General features: G+C 55.7%; 1 protein-coding gene across 1 annotated transcript in view; it reads right to left on the bottom strand.

The window, feature by feature from the left end:
- Positions 1-14,786, bottom strand: part of FAM178B (family with sequence similarity 178 member B) — a 98,093-nt gene continuing 83,307 nt past the window's right edge. The window contains exons 14-16 of the mRNA XM_049856375.1: positions 2,160-2,237; positions 1,639-1,791; positions 1-40 (exon numbers count right to left, since the gene is read on the bottom strand). Of these exons, the coding sequence (XP_049712332.1) occupies positions 8-40; positions 1,639-1,791; positions 2,160-2,237 (264 nt within the window). The 3' untranslated portion in view covers positions 1-7. The remainder of the gene's footprint in view (positions 41-1,638; positions 1,792-2,159; positions 2,238-14,786) is intronic.

Genomic DNA, 14,786 nt, shown 5'->3' with positions numbered 1-14,786 from the left:
CCCTGCTTTAGATATCTTCCCAGGGGCAGAAATATTGGGCCTGCGGCAAAGAGAGAAACATAGGCCACAATGAGCTGGGGCCCCGGGTGCACCCACTTAGTCCTCAGGCGCCCTGGACTCGCCAGCATCCATCCACCTTCCACTGCAGGCCTCCTCTGGATCACAGCAGCCTGATCCGCATCCGGCTGTGGGGCTGGCAAGGGATGGGTCTGTTCCGTTATGCATGGGTCACGGTGAGTCAGGGGCCAACCTGACAGCTGCTAACAGCAACATCAACAGACCTCCTCTGTGCCAGGTGCTGGTGAGCAAGGCCCCGGGGTCTCCCAGCCCATGTGCGGACACACTAGGTCAACAGGCCACTTGACCACAGAAAGATGAGCACTCTGCTGGGGTTGCCTGCTGCTCATGACTCCCTCAGGCCCCCGGAGTGGGAAAGAAAGGTGGTGCTGGGCCACTGACCACTTTCCGTCTTTTTCGTGACAAACACACTGTTTCCCACCAGAGGCTGGTGGGAGACTGAGGTGAGGTTTGTTCAGCTTTCTCACAGACTTGCGAAATCTGAGACCCAAGCCACAGCCTGTGGTCAACATGTCAGTCCCAAGTCAGAGGTTACAGGGGGAAGGACAAGGAGAGAGGGGTCGGAGGGGAAGAAGGCAAGCCGAAGGCTGAGAAGCCCTGGGGTGCGGGATGAAGAAATGGCTCTCCCCAGACTCAGCTCCCCTCAGTCCAGGGTCAGGGGCTCAGAGAGGGAAGCTCCCTCAGGCCAGCTGGTCCAGCGGGGAGGACCAAGGCCAGAGCAGGGGTCAGAGCAGGAGCTGAGTTGTGGTTCAGCAGGCAGGCTCTGCAATCACACTGGCTTCGAGCCCTGCTTCTGTGTAACAGGGCAAGCTCCTGAGCCTCTCAGCCCCTGTTCAGCTTCCTTGTCTGTGAAGTGGGGATGATAACAATGCCGTGCGGGTTATGACAGCTTGTGCAGAAAAGGGTCTGCATTCAATAAATGTTAGCTGTGGGTTGGAACTGATGACAGCAACAAGTTTTTGGTTTATTGCTACCTAGGGAATACTGGTGGTGTAGTGGTTAAGAGCTCAGCTGCTCCCTGGAAACCCTATGGGGCAGGTCTACGCTCTCCTATAGGGTTGCTATGAGTTGGAACCGACTCAATGGCAGTGGGCTTGGCTTTGGACGTGGAGAATACTGAGGGTGTGAAGGTTGTTCTCAGAAGCGGGGTGGGACCAGGGCAGCCTGGAGTGAGAGTTTCTGTAGCAGAGTCAGAGGCCAGCCTCAGGGCTGCAGGACAAGCGGGCAGAGGGTGGACAGCTGGTGGCTCTGGTGCCCCTTCCTGGCACTGCTCACAACAAATGGGTGCTCCTGGCCCAGGCTCTTCCCTCTCCAGGGCTAAGTTTCTCTGCATTTGCTTAAGAGTGGGCTCCTCTCCGTCCCCTCACTCACCCCCATGCTGGGCATTTGATTCTTGATAAGAAAAATGAAGGTTCCCCAAGCATCTCCATCCTCCCAACTGCCCCCTCTCCCGCCAGGAGCTCAGCAGCTGCAGTGGGGGTGGACCCGCTGCCGGCTCTGGTCAGCCCTGCCTGACCACTTCCCTCCCCTCCCAGGCATGGGGACGTGGGGGAGCACCACCTGGGGCTGGCAGTGGGCCAGCAGCTCCTGCCAGCGGATGTAGGTCTGGGTGGCCAGGTCCTTGAGCTTGGTCCGGTGCATGGCCTGGGGGCTCTCCCGGATATGGGTGCTGATGTGGCGATCCAACTGCACGCCCAGCAGCTGCAGCTCCCCCTGCGGAGGCAGGGCCGTGGGGGCATGTGGCATGAGCCAGCTGCACCCGAAGTGTGGAGGGGGGACAAAGCCAGAGAAAGAAATGGATGTATCTGAGTGACCACTCAGAAGTCCGGCAAGAAGGCTGGGCAGGAAAGGGAGGGGAGGGTCAAGGCAATTGCTGGGGGCACAGGTCAGTATCCCCTGGGAACGCCTTGTGGGACCCTGGAAAGAGGGAGAGACCCTGGCTATCCTTGGCCCACTTCTTCCTCAGCCTCCCGCTCTGAAGCTCCAACAGCAGGCTTGGCACCATCCCGGGTGATCCCATGCTGCTGGTGGGGAAGACACAGCAGGTTACCTCCCCCCACACCAGTCTCTGGGAGACTCACCCACTGGTCTGGGGTGATGTCCTGGGCGCTGACCACCACCCCGGCCAGTGTCAGCAGGCTGTGGCACAGGTAGCAGGCCTGGGGAGGGAATACAGTGGGGGAGGCTTCTCTAAGTCTGCCACAGCAGAGCCATCTTCTCCTTCACCTCCAGAGTCCTCGCTCTCAGGCCTGGGGCTCACTCCACCACTGGGCTTCCAGTAACAGTTCCCTGGGAGCCACCTTCAAGGAGGGCCTGGGTACGTGGGGCTACGAGCCCCCCAGCTCAGTGGTGTGAATCCCCCACCCCTCTGATGAGTGAATGACCACCTCTTTTCCATCCAAAGACCTCTCTGCCATCCAAAACCCACACTAGCTCCTAGCCCTGGGCCTCCCCAAGAGAAGGCCCACTGGGGAGAGGAGTCCGTCCACTCTGACCCTCTGCACAGTCTCTGTGGTCTCTGTTCCGTGTGTCGCACACAGCTGTGGCCACTGTGACTGGGAGCTGCTAGCCCGTGTGGATCCTTTGTGTGACTTGAAAGAGGAGCCCCCTGTGTGGGACCATGGACCCTGAACGCACGTCTCCCAGAGTCCACAGCCCCTCAGCAGGACTCCACCTGCAGAGACGTATGCACAACCCGCTCTGGGCAGTCCAGTCACGCTGACATAAGGTGGGTGGACAGAGGGAAACAGATGGCAGGTGTTTTGCATTGAGCAGTTATACACCCTCCCTAGCTACTCGCTCATGCCCACGGGACAGGGGCAAAAACAGGACACGGGCCACCTTCACCTGATCAGAGAATGGTGTGATCCCAGGGTATCCCTGGGCTCTGTTGTTATCCGTTCATTCACAGAACACCCTCTTACTGTATAAGGAACCCTGGTAGCATGATGGTTAAGCGCTCAGTTGCTAACCAAAAGGTCCAAGGTTTGAACCCACCAGCCACTCTGCAGGAGAAAAGACCTGGTGATCTGCTCCCATAAAGATTACAGCCTAGGAAACCCTATGGAGACAGTTCTACTCTCTCGTATAGGATCACTATGAATCATAATTGACTCCACAGCACACAACTCCCACTGTATGGAGAAAATGAGGTACATGGAGTGTCCCAAAGAGAGATGGGGTACCTGATGTGAGGGTGTCAGTGCACGCTCCCCTCCCCCATTCAGAGGTTCCTGCTGCCTTGTCATACTCCTTACCTCTAAGATAGGGAGGGTAGCAGAAAACCACCCTACAATTGTGCCCGTGGCAGATAACCAGCTCTGAGGCTGAGCTGGGATAGGAGAGACAGGCTCCAGAGACCGCCAACAGGGCCCAACGTTGGTGATAATGGGGCCTGAGCTCAGAACCAGCCCCAAAACGTTCCCCACTGCCTTCCCCTGCTCTGAGGCAGGTGGTACCCCAGAAACGGCAGAAGCCTCTTTATGGAGACCCAGGAGGCTGAGCCGTTTGAGGGTACCCAGCTTGGCACTACAGAGAAGAGCTGCCTTCTTGAACCCAAATACCACAGCGCAAAGCCCTGAGGACGGAGGCCACCTGGGCCTCCCCACCAGTACCACCTGCTCTGCCTGGGATGCAGCCTGCTACTCAACACAACAGCTCAGGCCCATAGATGGCCTGACTCCACAGGCTGACCACATTGGGTGGCACTGCACACAACAGCACAGAGAAGACACGGAGGGGAGAGCCCGCCAGGATGTGCCCCAAGGGAGTGCTGACTGAGGTTGGGAAGGTCTAACCCGTCTGCAGCCCCTACTCCACCGGCCAGGTCTCCAAAGCTCAGTGACCTGGCCAGGCCGGTGTGCTAACAGGCTGCTACTGCTCTCCCCGGGGATTCTGCTCCAGGGCTCCCCTGGACTCCCCATCCCCTCAGCCTGGCCTTGCTTTGGGGAGGGTCCACAGGCTTAACGACTCACTCCGATCTTTGCAGTCCCCTTCTCATAACACAGGCTCAAGCTTGTGCTGGGACTTCACTGCACTTCCACAGGTAAGAATTATAGGTGCTCATTCAGACACTCAACAGGTCTGTATGGAGAGCCTAGGTGGACCAGGCACCATGATGAAGACACAGTCCCTCATACTCAGGCATCAGAGGGAGACAGGATGCTTTAAGAAGGCAATTACTTGGATAACACACTGAATCTTAGCTTCCTGTGGACCAAAAGGAGAAAGGGCCCACTAGCTTTGGTGGTGGTGGTGGGGGGAGTATAGCTGAGGAGGCTTTAGGGAGGAAGTGACTAAGCTAAAAACTCACTGCTGTCCAGTCGATTCCGACTCATAGTGACCCTATAGGACACAGTAGAGCTGCCCCCACTGGGTTTCTAACGCTGTAAAGCTTTATGGAACCAGACTGCCACATCTTTCTCCCATGGAGCGTCTCGTGGGTTCCAACCGCCGACCTCTCGGTTAGCAGCTGAGCACTTTAACCACTGGGTCACAGGGATCCTTTACTAAACTCAAAAAAAACCCAAACAAACCAAACCTGTTGCCGTCGAGTGATTTTGCCTCATAGCGACCCTAGAGGAGAGAGTAGAACAGGCCTCAAGGAACAGGAGGATTTGAGGCAAAGTTGGTCCTGTGAGGGTGAAGGGGAGGGTGAGGCAGATCACAACACAAGACGGATCCCAATGGTTGATGCAACAAAACAGAACAGTGGCAGGCATGTCTGGGGACGGGCAGGTGGCTGGATGGGCCAGAGCAGGAGTTAAGGGTGGGGGCACCTTGGAGACAGGGCTGACAGCACAAAGCCGGGACAGAGGGCAGTCTGGGCCCCTTAAGGCAGTCCAGCAGGGAGGCTGCGTTGTGGGGGAGGATGTGGGGGCGTTGAGGGAAACAGGTGACTGAATGTGGTCACATTGGTAGGACAGACTGCACCAGAGTAAGAAAGCAGCTCTCCTGGGAAGTAGGTATCACAGGACATCCTTCGCCTTTCTGCTTTTTAAGATTGTTTCTCTACAATGTGTGTGTTTTACTTATACAACCAGAATACAATTAAAGTTTTTTTTCTTTTTTTAATGTTTAAGGTGACACTGCCAATGACAATCAGCAGCCTGAGTTGGGGTGGGGACATGGTGAGGGGATAGTATGACCAAGCTGTGGTTACCCCAAAGAGACAGAGTACTCAAGACCAAGGCCCTTCTTTGAACAAGTTGATTGGTGGTAAGATGCAGCAGGCATGCCAAAGAAAATGTCCAAGGGCAAGGGGGTTGCTGGGCTGGAGCAGGGGGACGGCTGTGAAAGTCACCTGGGGCCAATCTGCAGAGGGCTGGTGTGAAGACCCAGGAGGAAGAGAAAGGGGTGCAAAGCCCGGCAAGGCTTGAACCTGGAATGGGCCCCAGGAGACAGACACCCAGCACCTCTTACAACTTTCACTTGTAAACACTCAGCAGAAGGGACGGTGGCTGTGTGGCCCTGGAGGCTCAGAGGTGGTGGTCTTTGCATTTCAGAGGCTGTGTGTGAGGTGCACAAAGCCAGGGGCTCAAAGGGTCTCTTCACAGGAGCCATCCTGGGATTGGTACCAAAGCCAGTCAGTGTAGGGAGGTTGCTGGCATCCCTCTCTCCCTGCCTACAGAACTTGTTTGCCTAGGAGGAGTGGGAGGCCTGGCGAGGGGGTGCTTTAGGATTTGAGGGCTGCCCTGGAGGAGTACCCTAGGGGCAAATCTGTCAGCACGTTTACCCTGTGCAGGGCCCTGAGCTGCCCGCTCTGGGGATTTACAGAGAAAAGGCTGTCTGCGTGCATGCGGGTTTCACAACCTCGTTCTTATAGTGATTCCCAGCATTGACTCTGGAGGGAAAATCCCAGGAAAACTATTCTGAGCATGTTTTATTTTTGGGGGGGGCAGGGGGTAGTGAGAAGAAAATTGTAGTCATGAACAAAAGCCCTGTTAGTGTAGTTTATAAGTTGTCTTTCCAAACGGAAAAAAAAAAAATCTGCCCGCTGCTTGGAAGAAAGGTTGTACCTTTTCCAACACATTTGTGGGTGATTCCTGGAGTTGGGGCCTCAGTAAGGGGGACCTTTAGGGAGACTCTGATTCAATTTTAGGCATTAATGGCTCTGTCTGTGGCAGACCGGGGGCTGGGTCGAAGCCAGGTCGGCAGCTGGGGACCCAGCGCGACTTCTGAAGAAAGACTTCGCTATTGGCATAGAATAGAATGTGTCCACACAAACCACTGTCCTCCCTTCCCTGAGACCCGCTGTCCTGGAGGTGACGAGAGGTCAGGGAGGATGTGACCCCTGTCCTGACTGAGGGGGACAGTCGTACCAGGCGGATGGGTGGATTCATCGGAATCCCCAACTTCCCCCAAAATCCTCTCCCCTGACCTGTTTCTGTGAAGATTTAAAAAAAACAACAAACCCGTTGCCGCTGAGTCAATTCTGACTTATAGCAACCCTATATAGGACAGAGTAGAACTGCACCATAGGGTCTCCAAGGAGCAGCTGGTGGATTTGAACTGCTGACCTTTAGTTTAGCAACTGAGCTCTTAACCACCGAGCCACCAGAACTCCTTTTGTCAAGGTTAGAAAAGCAAAAAATTAGCAGAGGTGAAGGCAGAATTGCTCCTTCCTTGGAAAATCCCAGAGGCCGGCTCGGGAGAGCCAGGGGGCTGTTCCCGGTAGCTGTAGCTCCAGGAGGTAAACTGCCAGGTGCAAGCTGCACTTCCTGCTCTAGTCCTGCTGTGACCAATTCCTGAACTCAGCAAGCCCGTTCCTGTCCCGGCTGGTACCACACAGACACCCTGCTCGGTCTTCCCTTTCAAGGCTCAGGGCAGGGAGGCCAAGCAGAAGAGACAGGGCTGATGCACGTCCACACCATGGACCCCTGGGCCGTGGGAAATGCAGGGCTGTACTTCCACAAGCCGAGGCCGCTTCAAGTCTCCCAGGGCGGCTCAGGCTGGGAGAAGGGGCAGTGCAGAGGACTCGGGACAGGACGGGACAGGAGGGGGCTAAGCTTTCCCAGGGCTCAGGATCTGCTCTGAAAGCACAGCCAGCACCGCCCAGCTCCCCTCAGCTGGGAGGCGTGCAAGTGAGGCTGGGAAGCCCCCGATGGAAAACGGGACCTGGGAAACTTCAGTCAACAACTCGGGGGAGAGGCAGAGTCTGAGGGCGAGGAACGGGACATGCCTGAACCCAATACTGACAAAATGGAACCATGCCCTGTGGCCGCTGCCAGCGACCCGCAGCCTCCATCTCTGGGACTCTCCCCAGACGTTCTGGCAGGGCTGGCCCTTCTGAGAAGCTGTGCACAGCATACCCTATTCCAGGCTCCCCGGCCGGCCCCTGGGGAAGGACAAGGAAGGCGAGAGATAAGAGATACCCTACTGAACTTGTCACCCAAAGGGATGGGGAGGGGGAAGGTCAGTATCTCCCTGTTCTGGTTCAGCTGGTTCTGACCCCAGGAACCACCAGCCAAGTCTTCTGGGTCTAGTGGGATCCATTTGCAACACTTTTGCCATGAGACAAAAGGGAGAAAGGGTGCACTCTTCCCAGGGGCTTCATCACTGAGAAATTCCCCTACATCCAATGCCAAGGGCGCTGGCTGTAGCCTGGGCTTTTTGTGATAAAAAAGGAAGGACAGGAGGAGGTGGGAGGCCTCTCCCAGGAAGCCATTTGCTCTGGCTAGAATTTTATGGGTTCTCCCACCTCAGGTCATGACCAAGAATCCACTCTCCCAAACCTGGAGGCTGCCAGGCAGGGTGGGGATGGCAGAGCTTGCAGTTGGGTTGGCGTAAGGATGCTGTGGGGATGGGCCCAGCCAGGCTCTGGCGGGGCAGCTGCTGTGGAGGGGAAGAAACAGGACCGACCCAGGACACCTGCTGGGGAGGACTGAGACTGAATCACCTCACACAAAGCTGACCCTGAATGCCTTTGGTGCCTGGACCCCATGCTCACGTGGCTCTGGGTGGTGGCCGGCCTGGAGATCACGCGTTCACCCACAACCTGGCTGGAATAAACTCAGCGCCGCCCAGAAGGCCAGCTTAGACTGACTCTCAACTCCCAGGAGAATTCTGTCCTCGTCCTGTCATGGCCACTCATGGGTCCTCTCAGGGGGCCTGTTCCCTCGGGGACACTTAGATGCAGACATGTGCTGCAAGGGGCTCCAGACCTAAGCTAGTCTGGGAAAGCCTGAAGCTGAGCTGGTCTTCCTCAGGCCACTGCAGACCAGAATTCCTAAAGCCGGCCAAGGTCACCCAGCAGGGCTCTCCTAGCTAAAGAGTAAGGGCCCACAGGTCTTGCAGAGACAGGAGAGGAAGGAGCAGAGGACCTTCACCCAGGGTGATGGGGCATGTCCTTTTCAGCCTGCACCCCAAGGGCATGGTCAAGGTACTCCATCACAGGTTGGGCAAACAACAACAATAATTAATAATGAGTAATCCCGAAGTAGGGCTACTTGCAGGCCCCAGGCCAAGAGCCTATGCCTGGTGAGAGCACCAGAGCCCTTCTGGCTGCTGTGTCAGCCAGGACACAAGATAAAAGGCGATGCATTTCAGGGTTCCACCCTGATCTGGACCCGTCCTGGGTCCACCTGCCTTCTCTAGGATGCCACTCCTTCTCTGCCTCTCTGAGCAAACTGCATGGCCTACCCCTTCACCATGCTATTCCTGTGCCCCAGGGACCCTCCTCATGCCATTCCTGTGCCCCAGGGACCCTTCTGTGTACTAAAGAAGCAAGCAGAGGGCTGCGTCCAAAATGCTAGTCCCAAAGGAAAGTGGATGTCAGAAGTGACTCTGACCAGGACAGATCATCAGGCGTGAGTCCCGGTGAATGGGAAATAATGAGGACACACGACCACTAGGACATGAGGCAGGTGACGCATATTTCTTCCTGGCCCAGGGTCCCTGAAGGCACAGGACAGAGGCCAGAGAGTGGACATCACAGACGGGGCCTGCCAGACTCAGCTTGGGGTTTACAGGGCAGGACACCCAGCTGTGACTGAAAGTGCCGGGCTGGGCACGGGGCGGGGCGGGGGGTGGGGGGGGAATCCCTAAACATGGTGCAGGGAGGAGGCCAATTTAGGGTGATGGGAAACAGGCTGGCAGTATCTGGCAGGAACAGGACTTCCGGCTCAGCTGCATGGAAAAGTTGCTATCAGGGAGGCCCCAGCTGGCAGAGAGGTAGGTGTCTCTGCTGAGGAGGGGTCCACATGCACCTACAGCCTAATCTCCTCAGGATACAGGCCCTTCCCTGCGCTTCTCCCTCCCCAGAGAGAGAGGATTTAAAGAGCCCCTTAGAGTGGAGTTCTCTGTCGGACTCTGTGGGGACTTGGGGTTGGACCCTGGGCGCTCTGGCCCCTGCTCCTGGTACTGGGGACAGGTAGGGGACTGGGAGGCCAGGGCAGAGTGGGGCTGGGTGGGGAGGAGATGGAGCTGGGACAAAGGCAGGGGAGGTTGAGGGCTTTTGCTTCTGCGGACCCACCACCCACCGCAGGGAAGTTCTCTCAGAGTGTCTGACACACTCCTGTTTGTAAAGGGTCACAGGCAAACCTTGCTGGAGAGCCTGTGCCCAACCCACCCTCGTTCTCTCCCTTCCTGCTGTGGTGGGTGAGGGGAGCAACCGGCAGGGAGGGACTGGCTGGCTCCTCCTGCTCCAACAGCTAAGACTAGAAACCCTGACCCCAGGAGGGTCTGGACTGAAAACCCAGCCCGAGGAAAACCTCTCTGCCAGCGGCCCAGAGAGGTACAGGTCCTTACCTGGTGCACCTGTGACAACCAACGTCTACGTGGGCACAGGGGCATCAGTGCGCAAGGGTGCACGCTCAGTGCCGCGTGGGGGGGCAGCTGAAGGCCAGCCAGGCTGTAAGGCAGACACCCTCCAGGGCTGAGAGGCCTCACAACAGCCTTTCCTCAAAAGCAAGGGCTTCCTCCCTCTTCCCTCTTATCTTTCTCACTCACTAAATTCTCTCCTAATGTGTTGGCATAGCTGGAGCCTGGGAAGCACTGCCCTCCTTATAATTCCCACAGGTATCAGAGTGCGGGACCACTGCCAGCGGCTGAAGAAAGGTGGTGCTGTGAGCATGTGAGGTTTCTGCGTACCCAGGACCCATTCCCTTCCTTTGTACAAGTGTCCCAACCTCCATCCTCCACACTTAGCTCAAACTGTTCCACTGTGGTGACTCCAGCCCTAACTCCTGGGGACGACACATGACCCTGGCTGGCCAATCACTGCATGCCAGCCTGGCGATGTGATTGGCTTAGAGATGGGCACGTGACCCAAGCCAAGCCAATGAGACTCAACTCTGGGACTTTGGTTAGAACTCTAGGACAGCAGCTCTTGCTGTCCCCTTGGCTAGGGCTGCTGAGGGTAGGATGTAAACCTGGAGTTTCTTATCACCATGAGGGGACAGCCTGCCTGTGAACAGTGCCAAAAGGCAGAGCGGACAGGTGAAGAGAGCAAAACTGAGGTTTCATGACACTGTTCGGCCTCTGGATGCAGCAGGGCCTGACGAGCTGCCCCCGGACATTTTAGGGTTAGGGTTTGTGATTCTGTCACTGAGAATCTGGACAGGTACAGGCTGCAGGGACAGAAAAGACAGTGAGCACAAAAGCACTTGAAAAGGCCATGGTCTGCCTGGCAACTGTTCCTCAAGACCGAGGACAGTGCCTGAGAGACTTTACACACTTGCTCCCGGTCCCCCTCAGGTGTACAGCTGGGAGCGGATGCTCAAGGTGCTCAGATGCCTCACTTGGAAGGGACTGTTCCTCTCCCCACACTCTGGGCTGGCTCAGGCCTGAAAGGAGAAGAGGCAGGGTGGGCAGAGCTGGGGGTAAGGGAGGCATTTCAATGGGGGTCATGGGGAATGGGGTCCAGCTAAGACTCTGGACCCAGCCCTCAAAGGTGACTCTGTTCAGGCGCGTGAAACAATCTGTGCACAAGCCAAGGATTGACAGTACAGGTTGCCATGACCGTAAGAATTCGGGGACAGGAGGGGAGACAGGCTAGGAACTGCCAGGAAGAGGGCCGGGCAAAGGCTGCGCCAGGCCCTGAAGTGGAGGTGATCAGAAAGGTGGGGGCCAGGGAGGAGGCACAGACATGGACATGGGGGTGGAGGGCTTCTGTGAAGGTGAACCAGGAGACTGGCTGGCCTGGAGGGGTCCCTGTGGCACAAATGCTTAAGCACTTGACTACTGGCCGCAAGGCTGGCCATTCGAACCCACCCAGAGGCACCTGTCAAGACAGGCTTGGCAATTTGCTTCCGAAAGGTCACAGCCTTGAAAACCCTACGAGGCAGTTCTACTCTGCACACATGGGATGGTCATGAGTCAGAATCGACTGGACAGCAACTAACAACAGCAGCAACAACAGCTGGCTCGGAACGGAAGGAAGGCTGAAGTGTGATTCACTAAAGCAAGGCCAGCTGACAGAGGTCTGGGATCCAGGGGCTAGGGAATAAGGATTTCACCGCAGACCGCTAGAAAAACGAACAGATCTGTCGTGGAAGAAGTACAGCCAGAATGCTCCCTAGAAGTGAGGATAGGAAGTCTTCGTCTCACATACCTTGGGCAAATGATCAGGAGCGACCAGTCCCTGGAGAAAGACAACATGACTGGCAAGGTGCAGGGTCAGTGAAAAAGAGGAAGACCCTCAATGAGATGGATTGACACAGTGGCTGCAACAATGGGCTCAAGTATAACGATTTTGAGGATGGCACAAGACCAGGCAGTGTTTCATTCCGTTGTACATGGGGTCACGATGAGTCAAAATGGACTCGATGGCACCTAATAAGAATGGGAGGAAGACAAATCCAGAGAGTTATCCGGGAGGACTGGAACGACAAAGAGATTGAGGTCCAGGGCTAAGTCAGACATACTGAGTGAGTCCATAAGGACTAACCCCTGGGGGAGGCCTGGGCTGCAGCAGGGCAGAGAGCAGGCCCAGAGGCTGGACCCTTCAGGTGGGCTGGGTTTGAACAAAAGCTGCCTGAAGAATCCAAGGCCTGTCCTCCCGTCTTTACTCTGTCACTTCAGCCCCTGCTCCTACACTCACAAAGAAGCCAGAATTCCTGGGACCCAAACAACAGTGCCCTGGGCCCTGCTTAGCCTTCGACTCCTCACAAGTTCTGGCTCTGAGGAGGCTCACCAGCTGCTCCTGTGGGTGTGATGTGAGGCCAGTTCAGAGATCTCTCTCTCCTCTCCCCTTAGGTCATCTTCCCAGAGGCGACCTCTTTGAGGTTTGTTTCAGAAGACGCCTGGTGATCCTCAGCTTTAGAGGAAGTGAGGAGGGGCCGACCAACCACAGACTAGCCAGATCTGTCAGGGGAGGAACCCAGGAGTCCTGAATAGTTTTTTTCAGTTCCTCAAAGCCAGTCCTTCTAACCTTGGCCTTACCGAGGTCCCAAGCCCTGACGTACAGAAACAGGCATGTTCGGGGGGAGGCAGAGTGGGGGCCAGGAGGGGCTGGTTCCACACAGCTTTCTGGGTGCCACAGGCCAAGGGAAGGCTCTGCATGAGCCAAATCCGAGGGAAACCCGTTCCGTTGCTGGTGAGGGTGTTGAGTGTGCTAAGGAGAGGGGGCAAAGGCAAGCGCCCAGCCACCACGGACGGCAACACCCTCCCTGCCCAGCTCCCAGGGAGAGACCTGCCTCCCCCCACAACCCATCCAAACCACACCCCAGTCACTGAACAGTGCTCTTGGCAGGGCCACCCAACAAGCACAGCGACAAGACAGCCACAGCAGGGGAAAAGCAGTAAAACTAGTCTGCCGGCTCTATGAACACACAGGGGCACACCACAAAGACACCCAGGGGATGCATGTGAGCGCTCGCACACAAACACACGGCAGACCCACGCGCTGTGAACAAAACGTGCAAAGACACCTGGGGTGAGCTTAGCAGCCTCATGGGCGGGTTTTACACCAGAGCACCACCTAAACATAGGAGCACGTGCTGCTCCCCATAAAATCAACTCTTTACAAAGACGGCTTCTCCTCCAGTAAACGAGCCATCTCCAAGCCATGGGAGTGCAGAGACCAGGGGCCAAGACACGGTGTGCACTGAGGAGAGGCTGTCTGCAGCCACTGGACAGCCGTCTGGCCTGGACTCATCGGCTGCCTGCAGCTGGAGCCCAGGTGGAACAAGTGAGCTCTCACAGAGGTTGAGACCCTCACTGACCCGCAGCCAGTGTGTCCCATCAGCATGCTTGTCTGGTTATGACGGGCAGCAGGCGGGGGAGATAGGAGCCAGGCTCCCGGCACCTCAATTCTGCCCCAACTCCAGGGCTTTCTCCCTTAGTTTTCTTTCCACATTGTGGGAGACCATCAACCTCCTCAAAGTTCCCAAATTTAACCAAGCTAGGGAAAAGCTAAACAAAAACCCACTTTTTTTTTTTTTTTTGGTTTAGGTTCCACCATAAAGATTATGGTTCTCTGTACTTTCCAAGGAGCCCTGGTGGCACCGTTGGTTAAGAGCTATGGCTGCTAACCAAAAGGATGGCAGTTCAAATCACCAGGCACTCCTTGGAAACCCTATGGGGCAGCTCTACTCTGTCCTACCAGGGTCACTATGAGTCAGAATTGACTTGACGGCAGTGGGTGTGGATTTTTTTTTCTTTTTTTTGGGTTATAGTTTCGAAATCCCTCTGGGGAAGGAGGGAGAGGGGACAAAAAAAACAGAACAAAGAAAACCCTATTAACACAGCATAAGGCAGAAGACAGTGCAAAGTAGAAAACAGCTAGAACATAAGATAAAGGACAAAATTCAGAACGACAGGTTTAACAAGAACAAAACATCAATAATACCGATAAAAGGGAATGGACTGACTTGGAGACTGGATCCAGTCTCGGTCTTGGTTGCCGTTGAGTTGATTCCAATTCGCGGCGACCCCCTATATGTATGTCAGAGTAGAGCTACCTCCATAGGGCTTTCAACGGCTGACTTTTCACAAGCAGAAAGCCAGGTCTTTCCTCCCAAGCTTCTTTGAACGGACTCCAAACTCACTGGCCACCAAGCACGTTAACCATTTGCACCAACCAGGGGCTCCCTGAGGTTGGGTAGAACATAACTGAGCAAAATCTTAGCTAAAGGAAAACAAAACGCCCCAGGAAAAGCCTGGTTCTGGGTTGGAGGGCTGAGCTGGTGGCTCTGGGGAGACGGATATGTGGAACCAAGTGTTGCAATGTTTGCCTCAATGGGGGGCGCGGTAGGGGGGCAGGCGGAGAACAGAGGCCACAAACCGAGTCCTGGGAAGGTGGTGCTGGTCTCCTGCACAGACCAAAGGGAAGCACTTGGAGGTTATCTCTCGGACTTCCTTCAGTATTAAAACATCCTCTCCCACCTCTCTCAGCCAAAAAGGGCACCTGCCCCTCCCTGGGCTGTAAGAGACATCCAGAGCTCACTCTGACCTCGATGTTTTCTCTTCTCTGAGAGCCCAGCTCAAACCTGGCAAGCACAACCACCACCATGGGGCTCATCCAACATTCTCTTTATTCAAGAGCACTTTAAGATGCTAAAAGTATTCTAAACAGCAGGAACCCTCCCTAGGAAGCAGGGTTCTTAAATTCCACAGAATTCTGCAGTGATTTGCTAGGTGGCTTTGCTGGGACAGTCAGGCCCAGGAGCCCCCCACCTCCACCTGCCCAGCTGTAGCAGGGCATTGCTGCTTCTTTTGTTAAAGTACTTGGTGGTTAGCTTTCCCAGGAAGGGATCTCCCTAGCTTAT

The sequence above is a fragment of the Elephas maximus genome, chromosome 17, assembly GCF_024166365.1.
Source record: "Elephas maximus indicus isolate mEleMax1 chromosome 17, mEleMax1 primary haplotype, whole genome shotgun sequence".
Taxonomy (NCBI): domain Eukaryota; kingdom Metazoa; phylum Chordata; class Mammalia; order Proboscidea; family Elephantidae; genus Elephas; species Elephas maximus.
This window is presented reverse-complemented; position numbering and strand designations above follow the sequence as displayed.